At 42.0% G+C, this 12599-nt stretch overlaps 1 protein-coding gene across 1 annotated transcript in view; it reads left to right on the top strand.

The window, feature by feature from the left end:
• Positions 1–12599, top strand: part of Oxnad1 (oxidoreductase NAD binding domain containing 1) — a 39030-nt gene that overhangs the window by 18447 nt on the left and 7984 nt on the right. The window contains exons 5-6 of the mRNA XM_042680135.1: positions 2331–2437; positions 10805–10946. Coding sequence (XP_042536069.1) covers positions 2331–2437; positions 10805–10946 — 249 coding nt within the window. The remainder of the gene's footprint in view (positions 1–2330; positions 2438–10804; positions 10947–12599) is intronic.

Here is a 12599-nt window from a genome sequence, read left to right on the forward strand (position 1 = left end):
GAGCTGATTTAGGTATACATTCTATCCCTTTCTGGACTGTTTTCATTAATATGTATCATATTTAATAGGAAAGAGTGTATTGTGTTTGTACAGTTGAGAGGATGGAGGTAAGAGAGAAATATGGGGAATATTTGAGCAGGGTCTGGAGGTAAATAGTAAGTGATAGAATGGAGAGGATATGGCCCATAGAGTTTGTGGGGGAATGTATGGGTCTTAGGTGCCTTTGGAGACCAGCAGGTTGCTCAGGAAAATGACAGCATAGGGATCCAGGAGCAGCTCGAGCTGGTATGAGTTATTCAGCCATTTAGCTTTTTTCTTGTTAAGTAGTATAGAGCCCCAAAAGCTGTGTGAGCTGAGGGATTACCCAGGTTGAACCATAGCAGTAGTCACTCATTGACTGCTTTGAGACACACAAGAAGGAAGCCCGAATAGCAGTGAAAATGAAAAAAAGAAATGTTCAGCTAGGATGGTGAAGGTGGGCAAAAATTCATGGACACTTGGCTGTGTTGGGGACAACATGCTAGAAAGAGTCAAGTGTTTGTAGAGCAACTGAGAATAGATTTGACAGTGTTGATTGCAAGAGGGGTCCAGAATTGAAAGTCCGGTGGTATAAAGCAGCTGATTTTGTTCTGTCAGGATGGGGGCAGCCTTCTCCAGCTCTGCTTCCAAGTTGTCCAGTTCCAACCACTACATTCCGGTGCCCAGAACTAGGCAAGAATGTAGTGGGTTTAGTTCTACACATAGATAGAGTTCACCATTGAGGTAGTGCTGTCAGATGATAAAAGGCCAAGCTAATCTGGGTTTGAAGTTCCTAGCTTAGGTGATCTTGATCCATTGGTGAACCTTCCCTTATATTCATCTGCTGGATGAGATGTACAACAGAGCATCTCTTGAGTTGCAGTCATTTGTAGCAGTTGAAAGTTTATGTGCACTAGCATATAAAGCATTTAACCCAACCTTTGGTATCTGAAATAGTGGCATGGTGGTCAGCATGCTTTGTGTGTGTGTGTGTGTGTGTGTGTGTGTTGAGGGTGAGGTTAGCAAAGTCTTCCATTGAGGAAATGGGATAAGGAATGGTAAAAGAGGAGGAGGACTAGGGCAGACAGGCAGGAGGGAATCTGAAGAGTTCAGAGTCAGCTACCTCAGGCAATGAGAATACTTCAGGATGGGTAGTCCAAGTTCAGAGAGATCAGGAAGAGGGAAATAACACTGGATGTTGAATATGGTTTTCACAAACGCATTGACCAACCTGGGGAGGACAAGATGCAGAAGGGCAGAGGCCAACTATCCTGTAGGTTAAGAGAAGCATCAGGGAAAAGGGAAGGGAAGGTTCATAGGCTAAGGTCAAGCTCATCATCTCAGTTAGAAGCAGGGATAGAAGGCAGGATTTCAAAAATACTTACGACAATTTGCATTCATTTAGTAGTCAGTGGGATAGAAAGTATACAAGCTACAAGCCCATCACACGGCACATTTCCTGGTCATTGATGATGAGTTAGTGCTCTGTGGGCAAGGTGCTGTGCAGCAGCATTGTTGTGGTGGCACAAATACTAATATTGAAGTGAAGTACATAATGTAAAATGAGTGCTCGTAAGGCCTGATCAACACAATCAAATGCATTATAACAAACATGTAATAAATACTATGGACAATAGCATTAGAAGTGTTTTGCATCTACCTCTCATTTAGTCCTCCCAATAGAAAGCAGATACATCATGACAATAGTGCTCTCACACTCTCTGTAGGGAAGGGCTCTTTATGTTCTGTCAAGGTTGTGAATGGTTTATGTTTTGGACAATACAATAAATAAAAAGAATAGAAAACAAAGACATGAGTACAAATCCAGTTCTGTTGTGAGTCAATAGACACAGCTACCCTGTAAAATTGCTGGGGAAAAGGTTGTAAGTGCTTACTTCAGTTTCTGCAGTTAGCTTGTCGTGTGTGTGTAACTTCCATACTCAGAAGCACTAGTGGTCATACTCTGCCTAGTGCTGATGGAGAGTCAGGTGCCAGGCAGGTTGCTCTTTCCTCCCCCTCGTCCCCAGCTCTCCCTAAAGAGCCTAACCCAGTACATGGCAACACAGTGCATGTCACAGGGCAAATATTTGTTAGATGTATACTTGTTAGACAGTCCCTCTTTATGCAGAATAAGATTAGTATTGTAGCAGATCTTTCCAAAAGTTAATTAAAATTTTCACCTGGTGATTTGGCAGGTTTATAAAACTCTTACCTTTACAGATTTCACAATAATCACGGTTGTTCCCAGAAAGCCCTGTTTGTTCCTTTGCTATGCATGCACTAACCTGAGCCCTGGTTCACCTTGGCTCTAGGTCGTAGCTGCAGCTAAAGTGTGTGGAGCTGCCAATGAGTCACCATCAGTGAAGAGCCTGCACTTGCTTGTTGCTGATCAAGATTTTTCCTTTAAAGCTGGTCAGTGGTAAGTAACATCCTTTTCCCAAGGATATATATTTAAGAAGGTGCCATCAGAAGTGATTATGTTTTCTTCTGGAAAGAACTTCTAAGGCTACCTTTCATTGCTGGGTTGCCTCCGTGTCCCCCACCCTCTAGACTCCCCCAGGGAGAAGAATCTAGGTCATTTTCATTCATGGTGATCACGGAGAATGTGTCTCCTTTCTTGGCCTGAGCCCATGTTCCTCTCAGTCATATATGAAAATTGCTTTGAATTTTCCAGCTTCAAACAAAGCAGCTAGTTCTGGTCCATGGAACCGACAGCTCTGATAATTGCGTTCTGCAGGAAAGCTTGCTAATGGAATGCACTGCAATAATCTAATCTGCTTGAGTTATGTGTTGCTGGGGAGTCGTATGTTTCTAAAAATTAGTCTTCTTTATGTCTAATCAAGAGTAGAAAAAGCAATCTGAAAGAAGAATAACCTGATAGATCATTACAGGACTGACCATCCTCTCCACTGAATTCCTGTGTCACTCATACCTTGTCTGGGTTGAGTTTAAAATATTTTGCTTAATTTATTGTCAGGATTCCTCAATCAGCCCCACGCACCCCTCCACAAATCACAAGTGTGTCCCTTTCAACTCTGAGGACTAATCAGTATGCTGACAGGCTAACAGCCCAGCTGTCCCACTTCCTCCCAATGGCCTCACAAAGCTGCAATTCAAGTGGAATTATAAATAAAGCAGCTTGTATTTCCCTAGGAAAGGTGTGTTTGGGTGTGTGTGGCCTTTATTTAAATAAAGCATTCATTCCTAAATGAATTTCTGGCTTGTCAGTCTCCATAGTATTTCTTAGGAGTCACTTGACTAATTTTGGCAGTCCATCTGGAAATGTGGTTTTGTTAGGAGGAGGATGTGTGATAATAGCAAGAGTTAGCAGTCTTGTGTTAATAGTTTGCCTTTGAATTTAGAACTAGAAAACAAGATGCTGATTGCAATAATTTGCGTTTGTGAAGCAATTTACTGCAATCTTTGCACATGTTCAGTGATACATATTAAATGCATTTTGGCAGTTTTAGGGGGTGGGCAACATATTTACCCCTTCAAAAATGGTTTCGCAGTTATTATATTGAAAAGTAGAAATTTTAATTGTAATGATATGGTTTTGTTTTTTTCCCTTATTTCCCTCCGATGGAGCATTTGTGTCCTGTGCATGGCATTGTCTCTGAACCTTCAACTCTGAATTCTTCTTTCCCCAATATCCTGGTTGGAAAAAGATACCCTAGTGTGCTTGTGAGTGTATTAGCACTGATAGGCTGCAATGACCTGATGAGAATAATGTCCTTCCCTAGTGGTGTATATGGAAATGGGTCCCGCAGTGCTCTCAAGAGAAAAACAACAACCAGAGTTGGTGTGATGTTGCCCATCCCAGTGAGTAGATCTGTCCTTTCACTGATGGTAGCCCTGTTTTTAGTGTGTGCCTGACAGCTCTGGCTTCAGGGGTAAGATGGGAAGGAGATTGTGGTTGATGGCTGGTTAGTGGTAACCATTTCCCTGCTTAGTGTGTATTAGCATTCATTCCTTGGCCCTTGGCACTCTCCGTTTAAAAACCTTAACCCTTGCTGAAACTAGTTATAGGCCCAAACTCCTGAGATTTCAAATGTCAGGTCTGGCCATTCATTCCAATATAACAAAAAATGAGATGATGATAGTGAAAGGCAGAGAAGGAAATTTCTTACAACTGTTGGAAGAGGCCAAGTAAACACTTTATTTCATCTTCAGCTGTCTTCTAGGTACAGAGATGAGCTCTAGGTTAAGTAAACAACTGTGGGCAGAAGGAGAGAGGCATGGATAATTATTCAACAGTTCTGGTTAAAGTATGTGTTGGCTGAATGTTACTTCAGTGCGTGTTTCTGGAGAGGTTCTGGAGAAGTTGTTACTGCTGCCTTCACTGGTCAAATAAGCAAGTCATGAAATTGCCTGGTGTGTTATAAAGATACTATGGAACAGGCTTGGTCTTTGCATATTCCAAGGTGATTGCTAGGTGGCTGCTGGAGAATGGCTTAGGGCAAAGACATATACATATATAAATATATACACACACATATATAAGTCTTCATATATACATATATATGTATATATTTACATACATGAAGCAGGGAGGGGAGGAGGGCTAGGGTAAGCTTCATCAATATTCACCACCTATGTATATGTTTGGAAATGCCCTTTATATAACTAATACATGCTAATAAAAAGTCTTTAAAGAATAATGGATGCCAAACTTTATTTCTGCTTGTGGTTGTTTCATGGACCCAAGTAAGTAGTCGGCGCTTTTCAGAAAAAGCAGCTTTTAAGAACCTCTTACATTACTGTTGACTTACTATGTGGTTCTAGGGGTTGTGAGTTCCTTTTGGTATTTGACCTTCTGGTTTACAGGAGGGCCATTTCTCTTAGGTTGGTGATGTCCCTTCATGTTGTATTCTTAGTAGATGGCTTTGTGCTTCAGATTCTTTGGAGAAGACTGAGGATTAGGTGATTGGGAGCTGGGATGTAGCTGCCAGGCCGTCTGTGAAATTAGTATTGTGAGTGGAGAGCCACTAGGGATAAAGGAAAGGATCACTTCCAGGCTGTGCTTGGGTGATTTAATTGGGCCAGGGCCTCACACCTCTGAATTCTTCACCTGTGGCCTCCTCTCATATTTGAGAATGAGGTCCCAGATCTAACTTTTGGGTAAACAGACAAATGCTGTTCATGAGTAGAGCTTTGGCCCAGGTCCTCATGGAGACACTTTTCACTTTTAGACCAAAGATTGACCTAGGGTTGGGGAGGCGGGCGGGGCGGGGGGGTGGTGGGGAGGGGGGCGGGGAAGGGGAGGAGAGGATCTACCTGTGCTGCACTGTGTTGTACTGGGCCCTTCATAGGGAACTGGTACATGACCTGAGAAACCTGTTCTGAGAGGTCAAGCAGTCCAGTCCAGAGGGAAAGGCCAATAAAGGAAACTACCTCAAAACATTTCTCATGAGGGGAGAGCTAAAGCTCTTGGGTTCCTCTTACTAGAAGGCTACCTTGTTCCTTGGTAGGGCCTACCCTTCACCTTGCCAGGCTTTACCTGCCTGGGGGTGGAAAGGGTGTGCAGTGGGTAGCTGTTGTATGTTCCAGTACGGCACTGAATACTCGTCTCTTGTAGTGGCTACACTGTTGTGAGTGTAGAGACTGCCCAGCTCACATGCTTGCATTCTTCCTGCTAGCTCTAGAATGGGAGCATCTTCCATATTTCCCTAGGCATCAGAATTCAGATCTTTGAAGAAGAAGCAATTGTATTCCCATATTTGGGAATATTTTATGTGTTTATCACAGTGCCTAATGTTAACTTGGTTAGGTTGGTTTTACTTTGTTGTTTTTAGTACATTTGTGCTGGTGAGACCCAGAAAGGGGGCAGATTGCAGTTCTTAGTTCTCTGAAGTGAAGTTGTTGGAAAAGTGGTGGACCATTCCTCCTATGACCACACAGAGAAAGCCTTGCATCCCCTGGCTCTTCAGACTCTGTTTTTCCATTACACTGTGGATTTTGTTGTTGTTTTGGCGCTACTAAAGCTTAAATTCAGGGCCTTGCACTTGCAGGTACCTTACAACTTGAGCCACATACTTTTAGCCCTGTTCTTCATGTTTTTTGTTTTCTGGGTTGTTTTTTTTGAACTGGACATGCACTTGGGTCTCAGTGCACCTGATGGCTTCTCACATCACTGGGATCACAGGTGCACCTCTGTGTCCAGCTTCACTACATAGAGATAGAATCTTGTGAGTTTTTTTTTTTGTTTTGTTTTTTGCCTGGGCTGGCCTAGTATCACCATGCTCCTAGTCAGCCTCCCATGTAGCTTGGAATGTTAGGTGTGTGCCGCTACGCCCAGCTTTGGATTGAAAAGGGGTCTCATGTACCTGTCTGCCCTGCTGTGGCCTCAAACTGCTGTCTTCCCATTCTCAGCTACCCACACACAGTTAGGATTACAGGCATGAACTTCTGATGCCTCCAGGCTTACAATTTGTGAGTTTAAGATTCACAGCATATCCTTTTGCGAAGTTTTAAACCTCCATTTCTGGTAGAATTGCTTTCTTCCTTTTGCCCTGACTCTCGACTGTAGGCCGATTTTATTATATATTTTAATTGTATTTGTTTCCTAACTTTTCTCCCATTAGAGTAGGTAGGGGCAGGAGCCCTTAGCGTGTGTGTGTGTGTGTGTGTGTGTGTGTGTGTGTGTGTGTGTGTGTGTGTGTGTGTGTGTGTGTGTGTGTGTGTGTGTGTGTGTGTGTGTGTCTCTATGCCTCCTACAAGTTCCATGGTGCTGTACATGGTAGGCAGGAACTTTTCCATGGGGTTTGTGCGAGTGGGAGCTCTAAGCACGGCACAGGACTAAATTGGGATCTCCCAGTACAGCTTCATCATTTGGCCACTGTTTGCATGTCCATTGTGGGTGGGCTCAACACCAGGCACTTGGTCTACTGTGACAGGACGTGGCTGCCTGGTGAACCCATTGGACATCAGTGTGCTGCTGTGTTCTACAGCTGGACTTCTCAGTTCTGTGTGTTCACACTAGGTACCTACAAGTGTGCATTTTTTGTGTGTGTGCCAGTCCTGGGGCTTGAACTCAGCGCCTGGGCACTATTCCTGAACTTGTTCTCTAAAGGGTGGTACTCTACCACTTGAGCCACAGCTCTGCTTCCTGCTTTTTGGTGTTTAACGAGCTAAGAGCATCATGGGCTTTTCTGCCAGGCTGACTTCAAACCACAGTCCTCAGATCTCAGCCTCCTGAGTAGTTAGGATTACAGGCATGAACTACTGGCACCTGGCTGAAATGGGCATTTTTATTTTATTTTATTTTTTAAATTTTTTTTGTGGGGCTTGAACTCTGGGCCTTGAACTCTGGGCCTTGAACTCTGGGCCTAGGCACTGTCCCTGAGCTCTTCTGCTTAAGCCTAGTGTGCTCTACCATTTGAGCCACAGCATCACTTCTGGCTTTTTCTGTTTATGTGGTACTGAGGAATTGAACCCAGGGCTTCTGAATGCTAGGCAAGCCTTCTACCACTAAGCAACATTCCTAGCCCCAAATGGGCATTTTTAAAAGGTGTTGTTTAAAGCCTAATTCTTTCTTAAAGAGATGTTTTATGAAATGTATATTGTGCATAATTCTTAAGTCCATTCATATAGGGTTTTAAAAATAACTTCATTTATTTATTATTAATGAAAAAGGCCCTTTTTCTTCTGAAGGTAATTTTCCAAAGTTACTAAGAGAGTTGCTTTTACTTATCTTAGAAGAGTAGTAATCAGCATTGATCAGCAGGGGGTGCTGTGGTTCAGGAGATGAAGCAGGGGAAAGTAGTTCATTGATTTTTTTTTTTTTTAAGACCTGGAAATAATGATGATAGTGATGATTTTGTATACCTCCTGTCTGATAGCATACAGCAGCTGTGCTATTAATAAATTTGAACTGTAGTCTTAAGTTTTTACCCTGCCTAAAATGAAAGGGAAGCTAAAGTATTCACGGGGAAGAGGCAAATGCACATAAGTAAATATAGACTGGAGACCTACATTCCCAATCCAGGACTTGGCCCCCACACCCCCCCCTTTGGTTGTGTTTTTTGTTTGTTTGTTGTCAGTTGTGGGGTTTGAATTCAGGGTCTGAGCTCTTTCGCTCAAGGATAGTGCTGTACCACTTGGAGCCACAGCTCCACTTCCAAGGTTTTTTGTTTTGTGTTTTTCTTCTGTCAGTTGTGGGGCTTGAACCCAGGGCCTGGGTGCTGTTCCTAAGCCTCATTGTGCTCAAGGCTAGCACTCTAACAATTGAGCCACTTCACCAGGCCTTGTTTTTAGGACTAAAAATAGTGAATATTTGAGGCTATAGAGGATAGTATCCCCCCTCCCCCTATCCACCCTGTCCTGGGGCTCAAACCCAGGGCCTGAGTACTGTCCATGAGCCTCTTTGTGTTCAAGGAAAACACTCTACCACTTGAACCACAGTACTATTTCTGGCTTTTTTGAGTAGTTTATTGGGGATAAGAGTCTCACAGGGACTATTCTGCCCCGGCTGGCTTCAAACCACAATTCTCAAATCTCAGCCTCTTGAGTAGCTAGGATTATGGGTATGAGCCACCAGCACCCGGCATTTAAGTATACCTTAAGGATATGAATCAAATCATTAAGAGAATCTTGAACTTTATATCTAAGCTTATTTATAGGAAAACAAATAGACACAGAAACCTTTTGTTCTGGTGGCAGAGAAACCCCTAGAATGGATGTTTTCAGTTACCTAGACATGATAATTAGAATGTTATGTGCCAGGTTCTTTTCTTGATAAGTGACCCAGTTTGTTGCATTTCTTATGTCACCGAAAACAAAGCATTGAAAATTAGAATTCACCAGTTCTAGATTAAGGCCATGTCAGCTTATATAAGTTTGACAATGGGTTTGGCTAATGGGTTTTTGTTGCCTTTTGAAAAAAGTGTGTGTTTTTAAAAAAAATTTAAAAAGGACATTTTTGCTAGGCACTGGTGGCTCACACTTGTGGTTGATATCTGAGGAGCATGGTTTGAAGCCAGACTGGGCAGGAAAGTCTGTGAGACTCTTATTTCCAATTAACCACCAAAAAGCCAATGTGGTCAAGTGGTAGAGTGCTAGCCTTGAGCTTTAACAAACTTCAAGGATAGTGCCCAGGCCCTGAGTTCAAACCTCAGGACTGGCGTGTGTGCACATACACGCACACACACGCACACAACCACCAAGCAAACAAAATGAACAAAAGATTTTACAGCCAAGCATGCTGGTGCATGCTATTAATCTAAGCACTCTTGAGTTCAAAGCCAGCCCTAGGATACACACTGAGTTCCAAATTGTCTATGAGCTGTGCTGCTCGCCAAACCTCCCAGTCTCAGATTCATGATCTTCCTTATGAGTCCTGGGATTATAAGTGTATACCAGTATTCCTATCATCTCTTTGGGTTTTTTATACATAAATTATGTCATCTGTATCTTCAGTCTGAATGACTTTTGTTTCATTCTTTTATTTTCCTTGGCTGAACTTATAGTGCACTGTTCAGTAGAAGTGGAAATAGACATCCTTATCTTGTTCTTGTTCTTAGAGGTAAGCTTCAGCCTATCACCATTAGATATGGTATTAGCCATGGGTCTTTTGTAGATGCTCCTGATCAGATTTCTCAGTTTTCAAAGTTTGAGTGTTTTTATTATGAAAGTGTGTTTTATTTTATCAAGTATCTTCTCTGTATACAATAAGATGATTGTGTGGGCTTTGTCTTTTAGTCTTCTAAGTGTTATTACATCCATTCATTTTGTGTACCTGGGATCTGTGTGTTTATATTAGAAGGGATATTGGTCTGTCTCGTTTGGGTATCAGTGTACTACTGGCTTTTTAGAATGAGTTGGAAGGTGCACTTGTGTTTTTGGAAGTTTGCAAAGAATTGGTATTAAATGGTAGAATTAACAAGTGATACCATTTGGATCTAAGATGTTCTTTGTGGGAACTTAAAAATCAATAATAAAATCCTTAGACCTCTTATAGGTCTCAGATTTTTTTTGTTTCTTTGTTCCTTAAGATTATATTGGGGGGCGGGAGAGGCTGGGAAGGTGGCTCAGTGGTAGAGCGCTTGCCTTGCATGCCTGAGGCCCTGGGTTCGATTCCTCAGCACCACATAAGCAAAAAGAAAAAAGCCGGAAGTGGCGCTGTGGCTCAAGTGGTAGAGCGCTAGCCTTGAGCTGAAGAGCTGAGGGACAGCGCCCAGGCCCAGAGTTCAGGCCCCACGACCGGACCAAAAAAAAAAAAAAGATTATATTGGGGGCTGGGAAGGTGGCTCAGTGGTAGAGCGCTTGCCTTGCATGCATGAGGCACCACATAAGCAGAAAAAAACAAAAAGCCAGAAGTGGCACTGTGGCTCAAGTGGTAGAGCATTAGCCTTGAGCTGAAGAGCTGAGGGACAGCGCCTAGGCCCAGAGTTTAGGCCCACTACTGGACTCCCTCCCCCCCCAAAAAAAGATTATATTGGATACTTGTCTTTTAGAAAATTATGTTTCACTTAAGTTATCTAAATTTTCAGTGTACAGTTTATAAAAATCCACTTAACCTTTTTATTTTTGTAAGATTTGTGATGATGGCTCCTCTTCTTTTTTTATTAAAAATTATTATTATTTTTGTTTATGTGATACTGAGGAATCAAACCCAGGGCCTCATGTATACTAGGCAAGCACTCTACCACTAAGCCACATTCCCAGCCCTCCTCTTTTATCTTAATTTTAGTAATTTTTTTCCTTGGTCTCACTAAAACTTTGCCAATTTTGTTTATCCTGTTGGCAATAAACTTGCTTCAACAGTAATCATTTATTTGCCTTTTAGGATTGATTTCTTCATCCCAGGAGTATCGGTGGTTGGTGGGTTTTCAATATGCTCTAGTCCCAGACTGCTAGAACAAGAGAGAATGATAGAATTGGCAGTGAAATATGCAAACCACCCTCCTGCTCTCTGGATTCACAATAAGGTAAGCAATTGCCATTTCAAATTCAGAGATTTGGTTCTCTCTGCCTCCCACAAGATTTGTGTCCAGTTTATTCCATCTGTCTAAAAATACCTGGTATTGGGTATTTCGAGTATTTACTTAACACTGAGGAGGTATAGAACCACCTGGGCTGGGATGTAGCTCAGTGGCAAAACACTTGCCTAGTAAGTGCAGCTTCCTTGGAAAAAAGAACAGCAACTTGTTTTGTCTTGTTCTATTTTATACTTAAGTATACTTAGTGGTATAATGTGTGGGTTTGAACCCAGGGCCTCTTGCTTACTAGGAAAGTGCTCTGTTTCCTGAACCATACCTGCAGCCCTGCAGAGTCTTTTTAATGGATAAAGTACGATTCAAAAAGACTGAAATTTAGAATTTTTTTTTACTTACTCTTCAGTAGAATACTTTTGATTATTGAATATATTTTGCACTTTATGAAAGTTTTTGAAAAATGACTTTCATGTAGATGGTAAATAAATCATGTTATTTTACTTTAAATTATCCCAAATAAGGGAAATGAAATTGTGACCAGTATTTGGAGGGGAAACTATCTCTAGTTATGTAATACTGTTTATGCCCAGAGGTGAGACAGCTCCATCCATGTTCTGTGTACCTCAGACTCTAGAGGAGATCTAGGTCCTCTTAGGTTTTGCTATACAGGGCCCAACACAAACCTTATATAAGCCACCTCTTGGAGCTACTCAACTCAAAGCAAACTTGTTGTCTGAGTTTTAATGGTGTTCCTTTTCACTGCCATAGCCTTCTTTATTGCAGTGTGTCTTCTGTATGCAGCTCTCTTCATTACTACAGTGTGTCTTCTGTATGCAACTCTCTTCATTACTGCAGTGTGTCTTCTGTATGCAGCTCTCTTCATTACTACAGTGTGTCTTCTGTATACAGTTCTCATCACATTCAAGGGATTTGTTTTCTTATCTCCTTTTTGATAAATGTGCCAGTGCAAATGTGACTTCAGGAACTAGCATTGTCTCCTTGTTTTCCTGCTAATAATCATGGAGAGTCAACAAAAGGGAACAGAAAACAAAAACTAGCCATCAGCAGAGTTAGAAATATACCTAACTACATTTTTTTTTTTAATTGCAGACATTGCTGTGGGTAAATGGAGGGAGGGACTAATAGTAGCCTATCTCCTAGAGCACCAAATGTATTCCCATGAGGGCTGTGGGGTATGGAGTCCTTGTCTACAAGAAACCAGAAACACAATCAAGATCAGGGGCTGTAGAAGTCCCATTTAGATGCAGTTTAGTTGTCAGGAGAGGGGGCCCATAAAGAAGCACACTGATAAGCCTTGTTCAGAGGAGGTACTGTGCCTTGATAGTAGCTGAGCAGCTGTTAGTCTATGAAAACTAGCTGGCTTAGGACCTTGCTGGGCCTAGCCTTTAATTAGGGCCATCTTAAATATGTTTAGTCCCTTCAAAAAAAAAAAAGTCACCAGAGTTTAGGGCCAACCTAGGCTATATACATAGCAAGACTCTGTCTTAAGAATCCAAACTACAACAGTGATGAAGAATCATATTACTCATACTTAAGATTGAAGTAATAGTGCTCAGAATAGTGTATGAAGTGTAGAAGAATGAACGCAGACATATGAAATAGAGAGTTCAGAAATGCACTGACACC

The sequence above is a fragment of the Dipodomys spectabilis genome, unplaced genomic scaffold (assembly GCF_019054845.1).
Source record: "Dipodomys spectabilis isolate Male_0828 unplaced genomic scaffold, ASM1905484v1 ptg000054l, whole genome shotgun sequence".
NCBI lineage: Eukaryota > Metazoa > Chordata > Mammalia > Rodentia > Heteromyidae > Dipodomys > Dipodomys spectabilis.